This window comes from Pyricularia grisea (assembly GCF_004355905.1).
Source record: "Pyricularia grisea strain NI907 chromosome Unknown Pyricularia_grisea_NI907_Scaffold_4, whole genome shotgun sequence".
Lineage (NCBI taxonomy): Eukaryota > Fungi > Ascomycota > Sordariomycetes > Magnaporthales > Pyriculariaceae > Pyricularia > Pyricularia grisea.
The window spans coordinates 41,043-65,376 of NW_022156718.1; the positions used below are offsets into that span (position 1 = coordinate 41,043).

Genomic DNA, 24,334 nt, shown 5'->3' on the forward strand with positions numbered 1-24,334 from the left:
AGTAATCGTTTCGCCACCCAAATTTTTCGCTCCACCACCCCAGGCTGTCCTCACATGGTCGCCCGCATCCCCGGTGCAACGCCGTAGTGAATTTAATTGGTTCGTATCGTTTGACTCAGCTGCGAGCCCCGTCGATCCCGGGCTAAGCCACGCAAGCTGATCCCAACGAAGCTACCTGCACCACGTACGGTTGTGGGGGCAATACATTTCCATCTGACAGCAACTTTGTTTTATCTTCCTCCCAGCTTCCACATTTCCGTTGCTGTACATACCTACACCAATTTACGTCGCTGGGGATTTTACTCGCTCTCGCTCAGGGTTTCCATTGCCGTTTCTCCCCATCGCCGACATATTTACTTCGGTCTTGAGCTTTCAAGCATAAAAAAAACCGTCGAAATGGACCCTCCCAAGACCAACAATGCCAGCAAGCCCAGCGAGGCGGCGCCTCCACCATACCAGGCACCTCCTCCCCAGAACCAACAATCGAATTTTCCTCCCCAGCAACCACCTCAGGCACACTATGGCGATCCGAACAACCAGCAGTTCAAGCCATACGAGCAAGGCCAGCCCCCGCAGGGCGGTTACTACCAACAAGCGCCGCCGATGGGATACTACCAACAAGGCCCCTACGGCCAGCCAGGGCCTTACGGTCAGCCGGGGCCCTACGGACAGCAGGGTCCCTACGGCCAGCAAGGCTACGGAGCTCCGCCTCCCGGTGGCTACTACCAGCAGCAGCCATACGGTCACTACCAAGACGACAGGGGAAGGAAGCCTGGTGTCGCGGAGGGTCTGTTGGCTGGTCTGGCATGCTGTTGCTGTCTGGACTGTCTGCTCTTCTAAGCTATCTGTTTCACGTCTTGAGCGCTGCGGCCGTGAACGACTGGTTTGACCAAGCTGATTTGGTTACGTCGTTGACAATCAGAAGGGTGAATGCAAGAGGGTATCACTTCACCCGTTTGCAGGTGGATGATTAGGCACGGTCTGCACCTATCGTTTCACATCTGTCTATGACTACTGTTCCCTCCTCTGGACCAGAATTGCCATGCAGCGTATGTACTATCCGCTGGTATTTGATATTCAACGATATCAAATTTGATTGGCTTGTGCTCTCGACGGCCGGTTGCGTTCACAAAACCACGCAGATTGTGCATTGAGGGAGAATTTTTACCTGTCGAGGAAATTTGAGCTTGGCGCTTGGCGTTTTTCTATGGCGATTTTGGGAAACCTTTGACCGGCAGGCACGGACTTCTCTTATGTTTTTAATGCTATGTACAATATAACAAAAACTACGTTCGTTTTGAGTATCTACGTATGACATATATAAGTTCTTTCCAAGGAAATGGTGCCATCTCTGCCATGTTGAAATGTCCAGAAGACGTCAACGGTCGAAACGATTTTTTGCCCTCGCACTTGAGATTAGCGTTAGTCCCTGTGACTGTTGAAACCCGACCTGCAAACGCTACTACTTCCAAACAAATCAGGGAAATACTATTGCAGTTTCGCCAGTAAGCTATCGTAGTTCTCGATGGCGTGTTGGACACAGTCGTGTGAGTACGCCATCTTCTGCACCTCGGGCGAAGCCCACTTGTCCACAACGGAGGTTTCACCCTTAGCGCGGGCTTCTGCCAACTGCCGATCTCGTTCCTCTTTGGCCTTGCCCTCGCCCAGGTGCAGTACCCGGACCGCCATGGCCGCAAGATCGACCAGCTCCGATGTACGGTCTTTCCGCAGCAGTTCGTAGACCTTGAGACAGCGGCCGACCTGAACAGGGTCAACCTTACCAGGAGGCAGGCGGCTCAACACTTCTGCGATCACGGCACCGTCCTCGATGGCCATGGCGGCGCCCTGGCTCAGGTGCGGCAGGGTCGGGTGACAGGCGTCGCCGAGCAGGGCAACGGGGCCGTCGCACCACGTCGGCAGCTTCTTATGCTGCCGCATCTTCCACTCGCATACCTCGCTGCTTGGCACCATGTTGAGCATCTTGTGGACGAGCGGGCAAAAGTCCTCAAAGACCTTGAGCATGGCCTCCTTGGACCCGCGCGTCGTGTAGGTCGAGGACGGGGCGGCGGCGAAGTTGACGTCGGGTTGCGTCGTCGACAGGTTGTAGATGGACTTGCCCGAGACCCCATACGCGATGATGTGCCGCTTCTCTCCGATCCAGCGCACCACCATATCGCTGTCCATAAGCTCGAGGAGCTCCGGCTCACCGATCGCCTCCATTTGGGCCCGCGTCAGCATGATCCGGTAGCAGGCCTGGCCGGTATCCTCCTCCTCGGGCTCGGCTCCGTACCGAGCGAGCATCTGCCTCCGCACGACGCTCTTGATGCCGTCCGCTGCTAGGATCACGTCCGCCTCCACATCCTTCGTTTCTTGATCGGTACCACCGACGGGCCGAACCGTGACTCGTGGCTTTGCGGGACCCCAGCTGCTCATGCCGACGACGGACGTCCCGAAGTGGAACGTGATGGCCGGCTCCTTCTTGCAGGCCTCATACATGCCGCCTGCCAAGGATGAGCGATGGCCGGTGCAGTGAGGATAGCCGTACTTTTCAGCTATGTCTGGCATGTCGACATGGCCAAGTTCCTTGTTGGTGCTGCCCTCTGTGCCAGGTTCACGTTAGCAATGGTATTTTTTTTTTTTTTGGTGACATGACTGCCTCTTCCTCCTGTGGCAAACTTGATTTTTTGAACGACGTGATGTAGCGTGCAAAATATTTTCGAGTGTCCCACTGTTACCTACCTCTGGTGCTCGTTTCCTTGACATTCGTAGCCTCCTTCTCGAGCCTACTCCCTCTCCAGCAGCCGAGGCGGTCCAGGATGCGCACCATATTTGGAGCCATCTGGATGCCGGCGCCGACGAATCCCAGGTTCGGGGCAGTCTCGTACACCTCGATGTGCTTGAAACCCTTCCTTGCCAGGGAGAGCGCACAGCCCAGGCCTCCCATGCCCGCCCCAATTATGATGATTTTCATATCCAAAGGGCCTGCCATGCTTGATGGGATCGGGTTCGGTATGTTTATACGTTTATAAAATCAATAAAAATTTGACATGTAAAACTCAGCAGATGTACAACAGTAACTATCAGTATGAGTACTCATTTGATAGCTTCCCCCGAGCAGATCTGTGGGTTTTGGTCGATATTACTTGGCTTTCTAAGCCAAACCAGTTCGCATTCCCCCAACGAGGCCGATTATATGCCTCGTCAATTTTTACATTCTCGGCAGGGCGGAGCAATTTACGGCAATGCTTCAACGTTAAGAAACCTCGGCACTTGGTCTGAGATTGAGTTTGGAGAGACGATGCTGTACTATGGTACTATATCAGGCTTTGATGACTGTTTGCTGTTTGGGAGTGTGGGGTAAAATATTGAGGGGGGACAGCGGGTCATCCTTGTTCCCTCGAGATGATCCTAGCTATTGCGCGGCTTGTGCAGCAGATAGAGCAGTGTGCCAAATGCACTTTTTCAGGTCAACCCAAAGTCTCGGTCGAACCATTCGGGTCACCTTGGGACGGGCACAATATTTCGCCGCCACAAACCGTTTTATCGGGTTATTTTGCATTCCACCCGCACTGATTGCTGGAGTGCTGATCGACGGCCATACGTACAATCCGCACAGTTAGTTCGCCTAGTTATTATGGAGTGGAGCGAGGGAGGTAAAGGTAAAGCAGATGAGAACCTACTTTCGTACCTACGGTAGTTCTAGTTTCATTTGCCAAAAGGTCCACCTTGGCACGCCCTGGATATCGCATGCTCAAATCCAAACAAATGAATGCGTTGGCAATGTTGCACGGGGAATTTCCACGAATCAGTCAAAAACACTACTTAGGAATAAGTCTAAACACTCACCAGCTGCCATCGATGACATAGTTGGGAATTGCTCCCGGATTTACTTTTGGTCAAATTCCCGGCTAAAACTTCTTCGCTAAGCAGAAACCCCGAAGCTACCGCGTAGGCTCTGGAAGGATCTCCCGTGACATTCGACGCTATTGGTGAGAGTTCAAAACAAGGAATGCGCGCCCTGAACCTACGTTATGCCAAGGCGGCACACACCAATTGAGGAGTTCAGGTTGCTTACATTGGTTCTCGGATCGATCGAACCAGAGCTCCGGAATGCAAAAATAAAAGTACCTGCACATGCTGCAGTACATATTCAAAGATGACTCTTATTGCAACAAGGAGTTAGACATATATTATTGGGGAGCATAAATTGGAAAGATACAGTATCGGAAACAATAATTATTGTAGCTTGCGGCACAAATCCGGGGGTTGTCTTTAGCTTTAACGCCCTGGCGTCAATCTCTGGCGTGCCAAGACGATTGCGTCCTAGGTGCAAAAATAAACAAACAGTCGGTCCTCAGTTTGCCAGGTTGCCCGATTGCATTAGCACTATACAGTCCTACCCTGAAAGCACCTCACCTACCTAGGTAGGCACTGCACGTCTTGATGTAGGTACAGTAGAGAGGCGGTAGGTGCCAGAGATTGGTACCTTAGATAGGTACCTTAGGTGATACCTTAGTGGGTGAGTCGATAGCGGGAAAAGAGTTTCATTTCAGATCATCACACGCAAGCACAAACAATCAGCTTGCCGAGATCCGGCAAACACGATTCACAGTATAGTACAGTACGGTCTTTGGCAAATTTGCCTCCTGAACTTCCCACCTCAAGACCACTGATATCGGAAAAGTCGGTCATCCTTTCAATCCCTATTTTGTATTCCCATGTTCTGCTTGCTTGGCTGCAAGGGCTGCTAGCGATTCAATGCTGTCTTTCTCCTGGGTTGGCACCTGTGCAGCTATGATAGCAAGGATCCCGGCGCTACCCGCTCCCTATCCCACCCAAAATTTCTGCCCATTGGTCACTGATTGGTTCACATTGATAGCTGCCACGCGCGTAGAACAAGGGAGCCTGCCGCCGACGTCACCATAGTGGCCACCCAATTGGCTGTGAGTAACCCGATCCGATTTGGGATTTTGTTGTGGATTGTGGATAGAAGACGGCGTCTTTTATCTTTGGCGAGAGAGGGCCCTGAATGCATTTTTCTTGTTTCAAGATTCAGCAACATGCCCACTGGTATCCAGGCCCCCGTCTGACCCCCCGTGGATGTTGTTACTATTTTCTCTTGGTCGTTCCCTGTTCGCAACCGGCTCCATTCTGTACTCTCTAGTCTAGTGTGCAGATCTTCCTGGAGAAGGGGACATCGTAGAATTTTAAGGCTTCTTTGCCCCCCCAAACTTCTTTGTCCCCCTTTGACCCTTCTTTTCACTACATCCTAATGCGCCACGCCGGTCGAAGGCTTAATTTAGTTTCGACCTTCCAAAACCTTGTACCTACCAAGCCACCTATCATCCGGCCGCATCTCAAAGGCGTTATCTCGTACGCGGTAGTGAATAACCCTGATCGACATCGCTACTCTAGGACGAACGGCCAACAAAGGCCGCAAGCTGTGGGTGTGTACATATTGGTCTGATTTATGGACTCTTCCACTCTAGGGATGGCTTGGCCATCTCAAGAACGCAGGAAATGCTAACAAACCAAAGTCGCCTTAGCAGTCCAGACGAATACCTACACTCACATCCTTACAACTGGCTTCCACAAGTCCTGCGCGCACCTCTACGCCTTTCTTACTTGCATTGTGACACGATTATGATAATATACGAAGCCGAGAACTGCCCGTCGACCCGTACCGCCCTGCCCTTCAATTTGGCGACTCAATGTCCAACTTTACTACAACGCCAGTGTCCAACGTGACAACTTCAACTGCAACTTCTGCTCCAGGAGAGACTAGCGGTATTGTTAACAATGCCTCGAAGGATGAAGGCATGGGCCTCGAGGCCTTCGCCGCTGCGCTGGTCACTGGTCTAGTTGTGTTCGGAATCCAGATCACCATATTTTTGCTCTTCAGGAATAAGCTCGCTCGCATATAGTAAGTGCCACGCCGCAGACTCTTTGCAAAGAAGTATAGGATAGCTGACAGATGACCTGTAACAGTAAGCCAAAAACCTTCCTTGTTCCCGAGCGAGAGCGGACTGAACCGCCACCAGCGAGCCCTTGGTCCTTGGCGACCTCGCTCATGAAGATCAGCGACCGTGAACTCATAAAAAAATGCGGCCTTGACGCCTACTTTTTCCTGCGATATCTACGAATGCTCCTGGTCATATTCATACCCATTGCGTTTATCGTCATCCCAATACTCGTCCCAATCAACTACGTCGACGGGCTCGGGCAGGAGGTTATCCGCGAAGTAAACGACTCATCCACCGTCCCCAGAGGCTTGGACACGTTGGCATGGCCGAACCTGAAGCCTGAGAACCATCGGCGTCGATGGGCACATCTCGTTCTGGCTCTGTGTGTCATCGGTTGGGTCTGCTACATAATGTTCTTGGAGCTGCGGGTCTACATCAAAGTACGCCAGGACTACCTCACCAGCGCAGAACACAGGCTGAGGGCCTCGGCAAATACGGTGCTGGTCAGCTCCATTCCGGAGAAGTGGCTTACCGAGGATGGACTGAGGGGCTTATTCGACGTGTTCCCAGGTGGCATTAGGAATATCTGGATCACGCGTGACTTTACAAAGCTCCTCGAAAAAGTCCGAAAGCGTGACGAAATACATGATCAGCTCGAAGCTGCGCAGACTGAACTCATTCGCGATGCTAAGCGGAGATATCTGAAAAAGAGGCTTGCCGACGAAAAAAGGAGACAGGGTGTTAAGGGTCGTCATCGCCCCACCAAAGATGAGATCCAGAAACGTCAGGAGGAGGAAGATGCCGAAGCTCGCTTGCGCGCTCAGCAGGGTGGTATCAGCGCAGGAACCCATGAGGAGGTTCCTCATATTGATACTGCGGTTGAACAAGACCAACGCCGGAATAGTTATGTGCCTCCGGACGAGGATCATGCCGATGGAAGTTCTAAGGAAGCAAAGGGTCTAGGTCTCGGATTCATCGGAAAGGGTCTCAAGGGCGGCGTTAACGTTGTCGGCAAAGCTGGCCACACCCTTGTTGGAGGCGCCAAGAACATCCAAAGGGGCGTCGATGGGCAACTAGAGCACACTGGCGGATTTGGCTTCATACCAGGAGAAGCCAGAGGACCCGGAAGCCCGGTGCCTCCCCGACCTGTAACGCGCGGATCCGATCGGCCACAGAGGACAGTTCGTATGGCAGGCGATATTAGAGAGGAGGCCAAGAAGACTTCGTTCGACAGCGATTCAGGCTATCATGGCCATTCCCCTACTGGCTCCAAAGACGAAGACCTTATGGTGGCCGGCGGCACGCGCCCAGACTCGGCTCAGACGCGGGGCAACACGACAAGGAGAGCCATGAACTTGGATGGCATGATCGTCAATGAGAAGAACTCTTGGTGGAAGTTTTGGAAGGCTCCGTCAGGCGGCTACGCCTCTCCCGTTCCCCAGGGACGTGAGGAAGACGAGTTTCCCCTGACCGGTTCTTCATCGTCACAGAAGCAGAATAGGAGTTTCTGGCAAAGGTTGCTTGTTTCGTTGCCCCTTATTGGTGGGGAGGACATTGCACCAGTCGAATATCCCGTGTCAGCATCTGAATTCGCCTACTCCAAAGATCGCGAGGAGGGAGCTGAATGGAGGAAGTGGCTCAAAGAATCCAAGCGCCCTACCCATCGTCTTGCCAACTTTGATTGGACGCCCTCATGGCTACCCGGGCTGCCTCTGATCAACAAAAAGGTCGACACGATCTACTGGGCTCGTGGCGAGCTCGCACGTCTCAACATGGAGATCGAGATCGACCAGAAGCATCCTGAGAGATACCCAGTTATGACCTCGGCTTTTATTCAGTTCAACAACCAGGTGGCTGCCCATATGGCCTGCCAGAGTGTGACGCACCACGTTCCTAGGCAGATGACGCCCCGTGTCGTCGAGGTCGCGCCGCATGACGTTATCTGGGAAAACATGGCCATTTCTTGGTGGTCTGAGTGGCTTCGATTTGCCATTGTCCTTGCACTCGTCTTCGGCATGGTTATCCTTTTCGCTTTCCCCGTCGTTTTCTCTTCTGGAGTCGCGCAACTCGACAACTTGGTCCAGAGTGTCCCTTTCTTGAGCTTTCTTACGCGCAACGAAAAGATTTACAACTTTCTCCAGCTTGTGTCTGGAGTGCTGCCGACCGTCATCTTGGCCGTCATTTTGGCGGTCGTGCCCCTCATTTTTAACTTTCTTGCAAAGCTCCAAGGTGCCAAGACGGGTGCACAGAGGTCCGAGTCTGTGCAGGTTTACTACTTCTCGTTCCTCTTTTTCCTCCTCTTCCTCGTTGTCAGCCTGTCAAACAGTGCCATTTCTACGATTACCAACTTTCTCAGCGCCAAAAATGCCGTGGACAGTGTTGTAGGCATTCCAGATCTGTTGGCCAGGAACTTGCCCAAATCAGCCAACTACTTCTTCGCCTACATGATACTGCAGGCTCTATCTGTGAGCTCGGGAACACTGATGCAAATCGGCACTCTCATCGTCTGGTACGTTCTCGGCAGACTCCTCGACAGCACTGCCCGGGCCAAATGGAAGCGGCAGACTGAGCTCCCCAGCGTCAACTGGGGTACTTTCTTCCCTGTATACACCAACTTCGCCTGCATTGCATTGATTTACTCGATTGTGGCTCCCATCATCTCGATCTTTGCCATCATCACCTTCAGCCTCCTTTGGCTCGCTCACCGCTATAACATGTTCTACGTCCTGCGCTTCCAGACAGATACCGGTGGCGTTCTGTTTCCAAGGGCTGTCAACCAGCTCTTCACCGGTCTCTATGTCATGGAGCTCTGCCTGATTGGCCTGTTTTTCTTGTCAACGGATGAACGCGGAAACCTTGTTGGCTTCAGGCAGGCAATTGTCATGATCGTGGCAATGATCATCACCGTGGGCTATCAGATCCTACTCACCAAGTCATTTTCACCTTTGTTTAGGTACCTGCCCATTACCTTTGAGGATGAGGCGGTTCTGAGAGATGAAGCCTTTCAAAGGGCCCAGGATCGTCGTCTCGGTCTTGTTAATGACGATCCGGAGGACGATGATGTTGACGAGGCCGGTATGCTTCGTGGGGACTCCCCCATGGCGACCAGAGAGGAGATAGAGATGAGAAAACTGTCTGCCAAGCGGCGATCAGCTACGGGCAGTGCCGCTAGCTCCAAACTGGGCATGCTCAACCCTGTCATGGGAATACGGCATGCAGGGAGTTGGGCCGTCCGGACCGGCAAACAGATTGAACACGCCACCTTAGGCAAGGCGGAAAAGAATTTCAAGACTGCAGCCCAGTACCGCAAAGAACGTCGTATGAAGGACCTCGAGGCGCAGCGTGCTATAGGGGATGCGCTGTACGGAGGCTTCCACGACGAAATCGAGGACCTGACGCCGGATGAGAGAGACGTGCTCGTCCGCGAGGCGTTCAAGCACGAGGCACTGCGTTCGCGCCGTCGGGCGGTCTGGATCCCGCAGGACGAGATCGGAGTGTCCGACGACGAGATCTACCGCACGCAGTCCTTCAGCGAATACATCTGGATCAGTAACGAGGGCACAGCGCTTGATAGCAAAGTCCGCGTCATCTATGGGCGGGCGCCTCCTGACTTCTCCGAGATGGATCTCATCAACCTTTGATATTATGAATATTGCGTGGGTGAAGTCAAGAAGATGTTGGGAAATTCTTATCAAAAGATGCCCTAGTCACCACTGTGTCTATGCTTAACATTTCAATCTTCCTAACCCAATACCTTTGATTTCTTACTACTCCTGTACATCACACTCGCACGATAGACATCCTACTTTAGCGTTGGCATTAGCATCGATGCGTCGGTTTTTCTTTTCTCATATGTGGAGTCAAAATGAAAGACGCCTTGTTTTATATACCCGAGTTTCAGGCGTCTGGGGGGTGGTTTCAGTTGGGCAATGACTTCTATGATAACAATTAAAAATTCAAAGACTAAGAAGAACTACATATGATCCTGGAAACCTCTTCAGAAACAACAATATTCGTTTGCATGGATGCAGAACTATCCTGCTGCGCACATGTTTGCCTCAATGCAGGTCCAAATCAAATCTGGATTTGCTGAGCATGAAGCCCGTCGCTCAGGGCATACCAAAGCCACATGTTGGGGCAGATGCTAGGCTATAGTCAACCCCGCAGTCAACTAACATCGATCGGTGTACGTCGAAAGACTGGTCTTGGTGCATGGGACGAAACCTTACCTGGCTGACAAATCCACAACGTCATGATTGTTGATTATACATCGTGCTCCAACCGTCCCCCCGCGAACTAAAGAACTCCAGTGAGTAGTCAAAGTAGTAAAACGAAGCCTGACACCTCTGGTTTATTTGCCCTGGTATCAGTGTCCCTACGTGAATTGATAGTGAAGATATTGGTTCAAAGAAAGAGTTGACATATCCCCTTTCATTTTATTATTCTCCAAACGAGTAAACAACCCCCAATCGCAGACTTGACCACGATGCCTACCGGAAAAGCCACCGCCTCCGTGGACGGACAAACTATCGCCGAGACGACCGAGTGGGAAGAGGTCGAGGGAAACGTTTACTTTCCCCCGCAGGCCGTCCGGAAGGATGAGTACTTCACCGACACGGACCTGCATACCCACTGTCCGTGGAAGGGTGACGCGAGTTATTATTCAATCAACGTCGGAGGTAGGTTATTTTCTCAAAGGGTTTTGAGGATTTGAAAAAAAAATGGGGCGGTTGTGAAGTTTTTGTTTTATTTTATTTTCATTTATTTTTGCATGTCTTTTGTTCTCCCTGAATAACTAGACCTGGCTGATGCTGAGAATTGGGATTTTCGGGATTGGCAAATGCAACTGACAATATACCTCATCCAATAGGCAAAAAGTTAGACAACGCAGCTTGGTATTATCCCACTCCCAAGGCCGAAGCGCAGCATATCAAGGATTATGTCGCATTCTGTAAGTCTTTGTTTGCAAATGATATTGTTTTAGCCTTGCGGTAACTGGTCAACATCAGACATGAGCGTTACCAAACTAACAAGGTAGATAGACAAGACCAAGGTCAATGTCACCAAGACGACTTCCTAATCGGGCCCACTTCAGCGCAATCTGATGGGAAGTGATGGATTAGGTTCCATGACAAGGACTACTCATCTCCATAGCATCAAACCTGATCATTCTCTTTTTTTTTTTTTTTTTTTTTTTTAAATAAAATAAAAAATCACATCATTGTTTGCTCTTTTCACATATGACCTCAAGGTGTTTGATGAAAATCTATTCATCTTGTGCAGGGCGGTCTAGCTCCTGTCTCATTCATTTATACAATATGCCAAAGCTCCTTAGCTGAGGTTATCTGTAAGCTTTGATGTCATAGCTTAGACAAATCGGGGGGTATCATGGTGTTTCAACGAACGAATGCTGGCCCCTTGCTCGAGAGGCCTAACCACAGGCCAGGTGATGTCCAGAGGATAGAAAGAAAAGAAAAGAAAACAAGATGCCAGCGCCATGCTACTGATACAAATAAATAATCATAAAGTAATAGTTGAAAAAAAAAATCAGATGGTGAACAAAAAACTGACAACTCCCAATTAGAGTATGGGCCAGGAAAATAAGGTATATGTGGTTGTTGTCGAGGCCGGCGAGTAGGGTTGTCATTCTCCCATCTCGACACTCTCCAACCAGCCTCTGACAGCGACTGTGAGCTCGCTCTCCTTTTCGCGATGCTCGTCACTATCCATCTCACGATGCTCCCTATCACGCCGCTCCACTACCTCCTTGATCACCTCCTCGAGCGCTGAGAGTATGACCATCTTGCATTCGGCACGAGGTACCTCCTGCAAGGCCTTGGGGGTGCGGCCAAACGGCACGGCCACATGGCGGGTCGCCGAAGTGGCCTCGCCCGAGCCTGCTGCGTCGCTGTTGCTCCGCTCACGGCGCTTGCTCGTGGAGCGGGAGGAGCTCGCCGAGTCTAGGCCGACATGGCCGACGACCCGCTCGACGGCCTCAACCAGGACGTCATCTAGCGTGACGATGGGCTCCACAATGAACTCTTCCTCCAACTTTGTCTCGTACGGGGTAACGGCCGGGGTGAGAAGAGCTACAGGTGGGCTTTGGGTGTTGACCGATGATGCTGTGAGCATAGCGCCAGCAGAGAGGTCTTGAAACGGCTTCAGCTTGACAAGACGTCGGTATCGAATTCTTTGGATGGAGAAGCTCGTAGTGTCTGCAACAATGACACTGCTGACATCCAGCCACCGTTCCTGCTGCTGTGCTTCTGTTGACATGGGATGATATGGTGAGTACAGGACTGGTGGTGATGGTTCCGCCCTTAGAGACGCTTTGACCTGCTCCATTAAATCTTCTTGTGGTGGTATGGCTTGCAGTATAAAGTCTGGATGGTATTGTTGAAGCCAACCTGCCACGTTAAACGGCTGATCACCGTCAGCAGCCATGCGGCTCGTTTGTTCGAAAAGCTCTAACCCGCTGCCCCCAGGCGTTGAGAGGTAGCCACTGCTTGAAGGTGAACTAATAGCAGTCTCGAAAGATGTGATGTACTCGGGGAATTGAACATCGACATCTATCACGCCGTCGTTGATATTTATCGAGGTTTTGACCGGTGACTCGAAGGCACCCGATGGGTCCGGAATTCTTTGGAAAGTGTCGCTCCTCCTGGGCGGCAGTAGAGCCTCTGATCCGTCATCTGACAAAGTGGCAAGACGGGAGAGGCGTGGCGAGCGAGATCCGCTTTGTCTTGCCGACGGAGACTCTGTCCTCCGGCCTCCCGGTGACTCTTCTGTGCGTTGCTCCCGGGATCCCAGGTCCGGAGTCGATGTGAGGCCTGCACCTCTTGGCATCTTTGATTCCGCCGTCAGCCGCGCAGGGCTTCGTAACTGCTCCTGATGGCTGCGGAGGGATGTCTTGGTGGGCGAGATTGGGGGAGCGCTTAGGATGCTATTGATCGAGTCCCTCTTCGGTGGGCTTGTGTCGGTAGAACCACGAGACCCTCGACGCCTGGCATTCCACAGACCAGTGAGCACGCCCCAAGTGCTCGAGGACGGCCGCGGTTCGCTGGCACCAGGGCTATTGCTTCCGCTAGTTGTGCTAAGGTTGCTATCTCCCCTCTGTAAAGTCCGCTTCAAGTCATCAGCGGCAGTGCTACTCGCACTCCCTGGTCGTCGGCTGGACAAGGATTCCTGTCTCTGTAGAGTAGCAAAGTGAGGAATCGTGGCCTCTGGTGTGATGGTCGCTGCTGTGGCGGCGCTGCTCTTCCGGTTCTGGCTATCGCTTGTCGAAATTGGAAGATGAGTGGTTCGGATTGAGATGGCATCGGAGGATCTCCTTTCATGTCCGCGTTCCATGCTCAGATGTGCGAGTTGAGCAGGTAGGCCAGAGCTACGGGTTGCGGGTTGTGCCTGTAGGCTAACGGTTCGCGAATGTGACAACCGTCTCGGTGCTGTACGGCGATTGATCTTGCGTCTGAGGGACTCTTCCTTCAGGATCGGAACGGCATAGGACGGAGGAGAATGCGAAAAGGGGCCACCAAAGGAGGCAGATGTGCTCGGTCGATGCGCACGCATGCTGATGGGCAATTGCTGATTTGCCGGTAGAAACGCAGCAAGTAGGAAGACCAGCCTCCTTGCGGCCATCTTGTCTCGGGCAATAATAACGGTGCGAGCCGGAAGGGACATGTCTTCATCGCCGCGAGCCCTCGCCTGTTCTTGGTGACGCTTTCGGTGGAAGGACGGACCAAGCGCCTGCAGCCAGTCTGTATGTGTGGCAAGGTATCCTGTGAGGAGACTGTGGAAGAAAAGCCCCTGGTCTTTGACTCCAGCCCACTTTGCTACCCATCTTGCTTCCTCGCGCCAGATTCCCCAGCGATTCTGTCCCGTGACGACCCGCGTGGCCCGCAGACCAGCTACGATGCGTGCCTGCGCAATCTCGATCTCGCGCGTGACTTCGTGATTGTCCATTAAGCAGTTTGGATGGAGAGTCAGATACCTTGCGTTCATTTTGGGGGCTTTCGTGGACGCCCCGTCGTCGCTCCTCCGCCTAGAGACAGACGGTCGTCGTGATAGTTGCGAGTTTATTGACGACGGTATTTGATCAGGAGATCCGATATCATGTTGTCTTAACATGCTCGAGAGCTTGGTTGCTACCACAGATTGTAGGTGCGTTAGTGTCCGCATGATGATATCCCAGTGCTGCGTTATAGGGTCGATGCGATCCTCGATGTCGCCCACGTATGCGGACTCGAAAGAGTCGACGCCCGCAGCTTGTCCGACCATTGTCCAACCAGAACGACGGGTAGAGCCGTAAGAAGATGAAAATGTTTCGTTTTCGTTGTATGAGCTCGACCCACGAAAGACTCCCTGCCTGGAGGCCGAGACCGAAACGCCATTTCCATTTCCACCGGTGGGTTGGGGAAGATTTATAACCAGAGCCACGGCATACATGGGCGTACGCTTCTGCTTCGGCTGTGGTCTCTTCATTTTTGCCTTGCCATCCTCGCCGTCCTGTGGGAAAGGGAATCCTCCGGCACTGTCCTCCGAGAACCGACTGCTTGGCGTTGTTATTGGAAGATCGTTTGATTCGTCGCTCGGCACGGTCACGGGGAACAGCCGCGTAATTAGAACCTTCTTCCTTTGTGGAGTGCGAGGTAGCACACTCGATGACATTTGTGGCATAAAATCCCCCACCGCTTCAGAAGAAAAGGACTGCGACAGCTTGGAAGATCGCATGCTGGCCCTGCCCAGGGACCCCCTTCCGTCCCCCAAAATCGAGCTAGAAGATTCATTGCGACCATCGGTCGGGACCACGTGAACCTTGGTGGATGTGCCTTTGTAGGCCATTAGCTCCGAATTTCCAAAGATGCAACTAGAGAACACGTTGATCTCGTCGGCATATTCGCGATTCGCACGTTGCGCATCGGACTCGATGCGCGGCTGAGTGCGCCCGTGCATTGACGCCCTCCGGTCAAAGGCGCTCTGTCGTGGTTGCGGTTGCGACCCATCCTGCGTCATGTTCGCAGGCCGGGAACCCTGACTCATGCTAGACTTCCTCGGAGAAACTGGACCGCGTCGTACATCAGGTAATGGGCCCGTGGCGAACCCAGCCACGGAAGGAGACCTGTCTGGGCGGTCCGACACTGGACTGGTGGGCGGCGGACGCGGGCGGCTGTCATAGATCAGCGCGGCGGGCTTAGCACTGAGGGCATCCTGCATGATGAGGACGCGGACATCTTGGGCATCGAGAAAGACGTCACAGTCATAGTCGAAGGAGTTGATGGCAGTCGAGGTCGAAGGCAGAGCCGGGCCAGCCGAGAGCGGAAAGACCTGGTCGTTGCGGTGCTGGAACAGAGACTCGGCGTCGGGGAATAGCAAGTTCCGGGTATGTATGTCCTCCTGGACGGATTCGAGAGATGAAATCAGCTGAGAGGGAGATGTCGAATTTTGATCCTGTGCACCTGTGGCGTCGTCGCCATTGTTGCCGGCCGTCAGGTTGAAAAGCTTCCCGAGCATTGTTTGAGTTGTGCCGGGGAGGCGTATGTGGTTGTGGTGAAAGGTCACCTTGTGAGTGACGACTGTCTCTGTTTTGGTGGCTGGCTTACGCAGCACCCTAAAACGCTAACAGACGACAGGTTACTCAAGTCAGGGTATGAAGATGCTTTTTTCGAGGTGTTTTGCGGTCCCCCCTTCTTGGTTCAAGGAAGAGCCGTCATGTTCGCAGCAGATTGCTCCTCAGTTTCTCGTCAAATCGAGAGAGCATGGTCGTGTGCGTGCAACCGCGGAAGGATGACCACGAGAGAAATTGCCTGCGGTGGCGCGTAGCACATGTATGTATCTTGTATGCATGTATCTCTGGTTGGGTCTTTGCCCACAGCTGCAAAGCCAGGAAGTCAATTTTTTTTTTTTCTTTTTTTGTTGCTTGAGTGAATGAGCGAGTGAGTGAGTGAGTTGAGTTAGTGAGCCCCAGGGATGTGGAGGACGGCTGGCCCACGCAGCCGCTTGCTTGCCCGCTTGCTCCTGTCAGGGTCTGGACGATGCAGCAGTCAGTTGCTGCAGATGAGGCGAAGCTACAAGCCACGTCCCTGCTCCTCCCTCGATGGATGGACGGTGAACAGGATGTTTGCTTTTCGAATCTAAAATCAAAATCTAATCAGTCCTGATCCCGGGGGGAGAAAATTCGGAACAGGTTAAAGTACTGATGGATGAGGCGGGCGGGCGGTACTCGACATACAAACTTTGCCCCGCAAAAAAATGGCCCAGAAACACAAGGTATCGATTGATTTGACTGAACCTTTTTGCACAAGGTCCAGATGCCGAGGGGGGGAAAAGAAATACACGGCAAAGCCAGACGGTACGCCCGGGGAGAATCCACCGGAATTTAAAAAAAAAATAAAGTATAAAATAAAATTAAAAATTAAAAATCATAAGAAAAAAAATCAAATCAATAAGAGAGCAGGCAGCGGGACACTGACCTGGCTGCGGAGCAATCTGCACCCACGAGCATGCGACGCAGTTCAAAAGAAGCCGTGCTGCGAACTATCGTTGGTTACCACACCTCGCCCTGACCGGTTTGGTACTTGTTTGCTGCAAGTCAACTTGCTAACGTCTTTCTTTTTCCTTCTTATCTTCAACGTCTTTCTTGCCGGTGGTCCGATTCCACAAGAAGAAAGTCAAGCCTGCACTCAAAGCAAAGTGAATTCTGGACCGGGCTTTGAAACGCTCTCAGGTAAAGACGAACAGGAGAGAGGAGGGGGGGGCCCTCGGATTTTTTTTTTTTTTGTTTATGTTTTCTTTCCCATTTGATCTATTATTTCTTGCTTGTGATTTGACAGCTAAGGGAGAAAATGGGGGGCGATGTGCACGAGGGGAAATCAAAATCCGCATTGGAAGTGGGCAACAGATCTCCAGTGGTTTGGATTTCTGACTAGGGTCCAGTGGTAGATGCTTTTTTGGCGCCCATCCCACTATCCCACTGAGCGGCCAGAAGGGGCCCCCTGACGAAGTGCCCGGGGCAATGGCGGGGCGGGGGAGGCGGTTGGCGGGTGTACATGACCCTCCCAGCATGTCTCCTAGCAAAGCCAGCAGGCAAGAAAAGCCCCCCAAAAAAATCCCAAGACCCAACTAAATGACCCGCACCACGAAAATGCGGTGTGCAAGCGACAACGTGGGTGCACAGGGATGTGCTGTACATGAACCCCTGCTAAGGGTCCACTTGCAACGCAACTCTCAACTCCCAGTCCCGCTAAATGCAAACGCTGGTCAGTCAGCCCGAGACTTTGACGGTTTTTGTTTTTCCCCATTGTTGAAGGCGGCCTACTCCGTAGGTACAGTACTCTAAGCATTACCTGGGTAGGTAAGGTACTTTACTGCAACCGCACGCACTACATCCTACTGGCGTGCTCGCTCACTTACTTACCGTCAAGCCCCTTATTCAACTACATCTCAAGCTCTGTTACTCCTTGGGAAATGCACAGGTCGACACAAGTATCCCAAGCGCGTACAAAAAGACTTCCAGAAAGGACCACACACTCATCGGGTTCATGCGGGCCTTGCACACCGGTTCAAGGACGATCAGATCACGAGGCTCGTTCTGTCTACCGGTCGGTGCGGCATATAATGGACGAAAAACAATAGATCCTATCACATTTATTTCGTGGAACGGAGCAAAGAAAAAGAGTAAGAAAAAAAAGAAAATTTCATATATGTACTACGTAGCAGCAGGCAATAAATCAGGCTGGCTGCTCTTCAAAACTACAGTTAATTGGACATGTTCATCTCCATCTGCCACGACTTGCTTGCTGTCGCCACCCATTCTCGAAATCGCCTCGCTCTTATTAGCTGGCTCAGTTGTTGCCAAGTGTTGTCCATCACTGTATGGTTCCATCCGGGATGCGGACTAGGTTTGTCGAGGGAACTTTTTTTTTTTTTTTTTTTCAATATGATTAATCGTCAGCTCCTTGTCATATGAAGATCTTGGCTCAGAACTTACGGGTTTGCGGGATGCCTGGGCCGTCCCGTTTGCGCCGCCTTGGAAAAGCCTGTCAGCAAAACAACTCAAAAAGGTAGGAGCTCTAATTATCTTACAAGCTCACGGGGTCAACTGATGAGGAGCATTCGATTGAGCATGTGTAGCAGACCGACATTGCAATGTATTACATGAAAAATATTGAAATCTGGTGCTACATATAACAGGCAACTGGTAATATGACGCAGCAGCGAAACGTCTTTTAGGTTGGCTCCCGAAAAAGCAAATCAACCCCAGTACGGCAGTAGAGAAAGAAAGCCTTATCTTTGTTGCTAGGAATACTACAGTAGAAGAACTAAGGTAGCTACCTACGTAATAGGTACTTTTAATATGCTGACGTAAAATGCATGGGGAGCCCGGCCAGGCGAATGCGCCAGTCCCTCGGAAACAAAAGCAATGCAACTTTCCACTTCGGGAATCATTCAACATCCTCAACCACCAGCGGTGTGTTGTGACGGTGGTGATAATCTTCAGTTGACCCAGTCTTCTTTGCTTGCCTTAAGTTAGCGCCTGCTCTGCAAACCATTGCCAAGTGCCAAAAACATTGCAGCAACTATTGTCTTCATCAGTCATCAATCTTGGTGTCGTCTCTGACAAGACAATACAATATCCAGTGACATGTCCTTGCGATCTTGGACCCGATCAAAAAAAAAAAAAAAAAAAAAAATCATATTCAAATCAATGTTGTTCTTGGAAGGCCATCCAAGTGCAGATAGTTGCTCAAGCGACCCTCGTCAAGGGATCATTGGCTCCGTTGAAGTCGTCCCTCTGGGCCTCTTTCTCGCCAATGCCATCCCAGTCTTGACCTGGATTGACCTGCTTCCACTTGCAGAAATGGAGAAGGCTGTAGAACCCCGATGCAAGGAGAGCGCCGAGCATGGGGCCGATCCAGTATATCCAGTGGTAGGAAGGGAAGCTGCGGTTGATGACTGCGGGACCAAGGGAGCGAGCCGGGTTGAGCGAGGCTCCGGTGAAGTATACACCTAGTCAAAACGGTCAACTCCAATCCAGGCAGGTGTAGCACCTGCTTTCTCCTAGTATCAATCCATGCTCAAACAACACTTACCAGCAAGATGCGTCACAAAAAGGGCAAAGCCGATACCAAGCGGAGCTAAATATGTCAATCTGTGTTTCTCGACTGCCAACAGGAGAATGACCAAGATCAACTGCGTCGTGAGGAACATCTCGATAAAGACACCTTGGGCCTGCGAGACTCCAGGCGCCAGTGTGGTTTCGACGTTCAAAACGGTAGGGTAGAGACCGGAGACCGCCGCGGCGGCAATAATCCCGCCAACAATCTGGCCCACAATGCAAAACCCGGCACGCAATGGTGGGATTGCGCCGACCAAGCAAAGTGCCATCGAGACCTTTACAAACATCCTGTCAGTGCTGAAAACAAACCCCAACAATCACTTCACCTGTAAAGGAATGGATAGACATATCATATCCACGTTTTAGCTCAGTGAAGTTGGGTTTTGTTGACTTACGGCAGGGTTGAATTGACCACCAGAGATGCGATAAAAGGCAAAGACGTTGACCATCAGTGAGATGCCAAAGGCAAACGAGATGTACAGAAGCCCTGGAATATTAGGGACCACGAAGTCATCGATCGACTCCGGCGGCACAGCATTGGCGACCACGGCGGCCGAGAAGGCAAAGAAGAGGAACAAGAAGGTTCCCACAAGCTCGGCGAGTGCAGCCGTGCCGTGGTTGCGGAGGGTAGGAGACAGCGCCATTTTGGAACCCGGGCGGCCAAGGCTGCTCTGGTCTTCTGGTTTCGAAGGTATGGATAATGAGACTGAGAAGCGATCTCGAAAGGGTGGATAGGTTTGCTTTTTGTGTGAGGCTTCGGTGGCAGGACAGGATATGTTCAAAGAATGCGTGGGGCTAACATATGTTGTAGCGTTATCTAGGGAATGAAGACTTTGAACTGTTGATGAGCGAGAGGATGATCGTGAAGATGGAGCAATGTCTGCGGCATTGGAGATGTTTGTAGACGGGGTGACAGCGGGTAAAACCACCGTGGTGGGCATAGTTGAGGTCTGTTCGTTGTTGGCCATCGTGGCTTCTTTCTTGTGCTCCCCTTCTTGTCTTTTTTTTCTCTATTTTGTTGTATGATTTTCACCGCGGTGGAGGCAGGCATACACGAAAAGTTCGGCGATTGCGGGAACTACCTGACCTACCTACCCAAGTACCTACCTTGCTGGAGGTAACTTAAGGTGGAGATGTTGAGGAAGGTAGCAGAGAAGGAACCAACTCAAGGGCGATGCTGCCACACAACCCAGACAATGGATGGCGTTCGAGACCTGGCTCCGTACGAGGGGCAAAAATAAGTCAGGTAGGAGTAGCGATGTGAGTCGGGTGGTCGTGATACCCAACCTATCCAATATTGCGTGGCTCAGTCGAACAGATTACTTGTTGCTGGTCGTTCAAGATGGACCCTGCATTTTCGAAAGGTGTTACCTAGTGGTGGTAAGTGAACACTGCTCTGCCAGGCCAATATATTCTCCTCCAGTGAGCACTCTACGTCACTCCATTTGATCAGCCATGGCTACTTGCTAGGTATTCACTTGTATGGCTGCTTAGGTACCTAGGTAGATATCTTGCCTACCTAGGTAAATAACCAGGTACCTCCTTCTTCTAGGAACGTGAGTAGATACGTATCAGGTAGCTACCTTGCCAATGTTTGTCGTAATTTCTTACAGGGCAACGAAAAAATACGAGGGGAGGCGACTCAAGACTTTTGCTACTGCAAGCGATCGAACCCTCCTGTCAGCTATGGTTCACAGTTGCTACACACCTATCGAACGAGAATATTGAATATCTCATTGATATGCCATGACGAGGAAAAACAAGAGCTGAATCTGATAGCAGTCTAACGACTATGAAACAATCGCGGTCTTATGCATGTAATCTTGAACTAGGTCTATCTAGTTGAACTGAGCAAAACTGATACTTTTCAGCTCCTCCCCCGAGATATCCAATGGCAATATTATTGCCTCTAGATAGCTGTAGTCGGTGTTACATCACGGCCTGTAGGGACCATTGCCTTACTGACTTGGCTGATTCATCGAGCTGCAACCATGGTTCAGCTGTCAGTTGCCGATCAATCTCAAGTATGATTCCACCTTCTTGTTCAAGCACGACTCCAATGTTTCAAGGAGGCGGCAAGGTTAACGAGTTTCCACATCCTAAGAGCTTGACACATGGTAATTCGATTGTGAAAAAAAGACTGTATGGGAGCTGGCATCACGATTCACAGGCGCAGAAATGTTGACGTTTATCACGGATGACCTGGGTAGCTCGCAGATATATCTGTCATGGACTTTAGACTAAACTTGGACGCCATTAAATTCGTAGCCCTGTGAGACACAGGTGTAGAATGAGGAGCCATCGCCAGCTCTGATAGATAAACGACATGTCAGTTACCAGTCCTAAATTTACTTTCAGATTGCATTAACACAAGAACCATAGCTTTTCTGGCCGGAAAAAGAAGTATCCGAATTCTTTTTGTATTAGAGTCCGAAGAGTCCTCGAAACTCAAGGCTCCCACAAATTAACAACAACTCCTGGATGAATTTTATATTGATGAAAGACCCTGAATCAACTCCAGACACACTAAAAAAAGCCATATCACAAAAACGTGGCGTGGAAGCGAAATGGCCGCCGTCGAACTCTGATGTGTGCCGCCGGCCGCACATTTTCCACGCTAATGCGACATACTCCGCGGTCACCCGGCTGATGAGCATGGGGGCAAAAAAGTGCCTCGTCAAAGGACAATTTTCCCCCCCATAGACCACCCAAGAGACCCTTTTTTCTATCTCTCGCTTCTCCCATAGGCTACTCGGGAGAACTTGCCGTCATTCCATGGCCGCAATGAGCTGCTTGGCTTATGAGTATCATCAAAACAAAAGAGACAGAACAAAAAAACGGTTTTGTGTAACCCAAAGAAAACCAGCCACTAACACCCCTAGGCATAACCTTACTTGATCTGGCAGGCGAAAGCTGTCACAGTTGTGTGCCACATACCCATCTCGATTTGATATCAAAGCCCCCAATCTGATAGGTATGGGGGCACGAATCGGCTTTTGTATGTTGCACAACGGAAAATCGGTAACGCCTGTACAAGGGGCCTTTTATGATGCGAATAGCCGAGCTCTGGTGTACCACTGGAAAGTTCGGTTGAGACGGCTGGAGGCTGTACTGGTGAGTACCTAGCCAGGCGTCATGTGCAAAATACTGAAGAACATTTTGACCATGCAGTCAATTTTATTTTGAGCAGAAAAAAGAAGAAAAAAAGGATAAAAAATAATGTGAAGAATTAGCACTAATAGGGGTTCACGAGGTATGTCTGTCCAGTCCGGCATGTGGATCGAGGATATCGTTCATTGGCGAGGGGCAAAAACCTTCAGATTCATCATTGGCGGCTGTGATGACGATTTGCAAGCCACGTTTTTGTCCTAGGCTAGGTACTGACATTGAAAAGAAATATTTGCATAACACTTCAACCACGTCTTTATTCCCGCCAAGAGGAGCTGAAGTCTACTGCACTGTCTTACGCCACAAAAAGCCTCACACTAACACGATGTTATTCACATCACCTGATTGTGTCCCAACCTGCAGAAACGGTGTCTATATAGTCAGTTGTTCTTGAAAGCGACGTGTAACAGCTTTGGTTTACCTGATTCGCGGCCTCGTGCGAATCTAATATCTCGAGCAACTCTGGAAAAGTCTTGGATGAAAAACAAGGGTTGAGGAAGATTGGAGTGGTTGGACCAAATATGAACTGCTGACCTTGAGTACAAGCGGTGTCCGGATTAGTCTGAGGTTCTTCATTGAGCCCATGAGCTCGAATCTGACTTTCTGCAGGCATCAAACTATGCCAGACATTGCCAAAACTTCAAGCACAAAACAATGCATACAGCTTTGTTTGGGTTAATATCTCTTGTCCCTACTGGTTGTAGCGGGGCACTCCATGGCCGCTATCACCATCGGTTATTTATATACGCTATTAGCCAAGATTCACTCCTCCCCACCAATACAGCGCTTCCAAATTCCGGTTCGCCAAGTCATACCTCATTGCAACAATGAAGCGTCAGAACCTTCGTTCAACCCACTAAAACAACATTCCTTCTGATTCTGGTCCTCCTAAGTGCAGCACCGGAGATCTTCGCAAAGACTGCTGCATGGCATCTGGCATCTTGTGCCACTTTGCACTGAATTAGAAGAAGAAGAAGAAGAAGATGGTGATGATGATGATGATGATGAAGACGGCGGCACTAGCGTAGAGACACCTATTGAAGTCTGATCCGCATCAGAGAGTACTGCCGGCAGAGCTCGCCCCTGATGCAACGCAACCTCGGGCTGAATAATGGCAGTGTGAATTCCATACGCGTGGAGACACTCCGTCACTGTGCGAGCCTTTGTCATGAAGTCGGAAATGGCTTCATCCTTAACCACTATGTGTACAGATGCGACCGTCTTAGTCTGGTCAAGGCGCCAGATGTGGAGGTGATGAACCGAATCGACACCGGGTATCTATTCATGAAATCAGCAGGAGGCCTTCGAGATGAAAGACATGTAAACAGTCCCTGGAAACGTACCTTCTCAAGATCGTGCGTTACATCAGATGGACTGAGACCGATTGGTACGCTCTGCAATAAGATTTCACCACTCTTCCGCACAAGTGGGACTGCCGTAATAAAGATCATGATGGCGATAAATGTGCTGATTGCAGGGTCAGCGTAAAACCTGGCTTCCGAGCTTGTCTTCCAGATGATGACAGCAGCCAGGATCACTCCCAGGTTATTGATGGCGTCACCGACCACATGAAGCAAAACCCCGGCCATCCCAAGATCATGAGCATGGCCTTTGGCCAGGGGAACTTGGAGGTTGTGGCGGTGTTCGGCATGAGAAGCATGTGCATCCAAAAAGTGCCGTGAATCGTCCTTAACCGATTCATCCGCCTAGCGGTGATACAAGTTAGCATAATAGAACTCTGCAAGTTTTAAGCTTGTTCTAGCCCTAGAACTAGATGCTGCAATTTTGGCCTCGCTTGCGAGTCGGTACGCCAGGTCTCTCGGTAGTACCTACATGCTCATTTTGCTCGTGTGAGTGACTGTGAGCATGTCCGCCGGCATGATCATGGTGTTCTGTACGTCTCAGTCATCAGAAAAACTTGTCTCTTAAAGCAAGAAGAGACAGCGTAGGATATAGAGATCATACCATGCAAGAATATGATGCTGATTATGTTGAGACCGAGGCCGACACATCCCATGATGAGAACGAGGAAAGGATCTTCCATGTCTGGATCACGGTCAGCCATTGCCTTGTTCTGTCACAGGCAGCA

At 50.9% G+C, this 24,334-nt stretch overlaps 7 protein-coding genes across 7 annotated transcripts; 3 read left to right on the plus strand and 4 right to left on the minus strand.

Annotated features, from left to right (window-relative positions):
* Positions 1 to 234: 234 nt before the first annotated feature.
* Positions 235 to 3,273, minus strand: PgNI_06722 (uncharacterized protein). The gene is made up of 2 exons (XM_031126742.1): positions 2,740 to 3,273; positions 235 to 2,600 (listed from the first exon to the last, which is right to left on the minus strand). Exons 1-2 carry the CDS (start codon positions 2,987 to 2,989, stop codon positions 1,489 to 1,491), a joined length of 1,362 nt encoding a protein of 453 aa, XP_030980511.1. The 5' UTR covers positions 2,990 to 3,273; the 3' UTR covers positions 235 to 1,488.
* On the plus strand, positions 397 to 840 carry PgNI_06723 (uncharacterized protein; the record flags this gene model as incomplete). The annotated part of the gene is made up of 1 exon (XM_031126743.1): positions 397 to 840. One exon carries the CDS (start codon positions 397 to 399, stop codon positions 838 to 840), a length of 444 nt encoding a protein of 147 aa, XP_030981165.1.
* Positions 3,274 to 5,711: 2,438 nt separating the features above from the next.
* Positions 5,712 to 9,604, plus strand: PgNI_06724 (uncharacterized protein; the record flags this gene model as incomplete). The annotated part of the gene is made up of 2 exons (XM_031126744.1): positions 5,712 to 5,923; positions 5,989 to 9,604. 2 exons carry the CDS (start codon positions 5,712 to 5,714, stop codon positions 9,602 to 9,604), a joined length of 3,828 nt encoding a protein of 1,275 aa, XP_030981166.1.
* An 845-nt stretch (positions 9,605 to 10,449) lies between these two features.
* Positions 10,450 to 11,043, plus strand: PgNI_06725 (uncharacterized protein; the record flags this gene model as incomplete). Its single annotated transcript, XM_031126745.1, has 3 exons — positions 10,450 to 10,642; positions 10,834 to 10,914; positions 11,006 to 11,043. The coding sequence occupies 3 exons, from the start codon at positions 10,450 to 10,452 to the stop codon at positions 11,041 to 11,043; spliced, it is 312 nt and encodes a 103-aa protein (XP_030981167.1).
* Positions 11,044 to 11,606: 563 nt separating this feature from the next.
* On the minus strand, positions 11,607 to 15,473 carry PgNI_06726 (uncharacterized protein; the record flags this gene model as incomplete). The annotated part of the gene is made up of 1 exon (XM_031126746.1): positions 11,607 to 15,473. One exon carries the CDS (start codon positions 15,471 to 15,473, stop codon positions 11,607 to 11,609), a length of 3,867 nt encoding a protein of 1,288 aa, XP_030981168.1.
* A 3,232-nt stretch (positions 15,474 to 18,705) lies between these two features.
* On the minus strand, positions 18,706 to 20,045 carry PgNI_06727 (uncharacterized protein; the record flags this gene model as incomplete). Its single annotated transcript, XM_031126747.1, has 3 exons — positions 18,706 to 18,968; positions 19,052 to 19,352; positions 19,473 to 20,045. The coding sequence occupies 3 exons, from the start codon at positions 20,043 to 20,045 to the stop codon at positions 18,706 to 18,708; spliced, it is 1,137 nt and encodes a 378-aa protein (XP_030981169.1).
* A 3,088-nt stretch (positions 20,046 to 23,133) lies between these two features.
* Positions 23,134 to 24,310, minus strand: PgNI_06728 (uncharacterized protein; the record flags this gene model as incomplete). Its single annotated transcript, XM_031126748.1, has 4 exons — positions 23,134 to 23,523; positions 23,589 to 23,951; positions 24,079 to 24,137; positions 24,211 to 24,310. The coding sequence occupies 4 exons, from the start codon at positions 24,308 to 24,310 to the stop codon at positions 23,134 to 23,136; spliced, it is 912 nt and encodes a 303-aa protein (XP_030981040.1).
* Between the last annotated feature and the right edge of the window lie 24 nt (positions 24,311 to 24,334).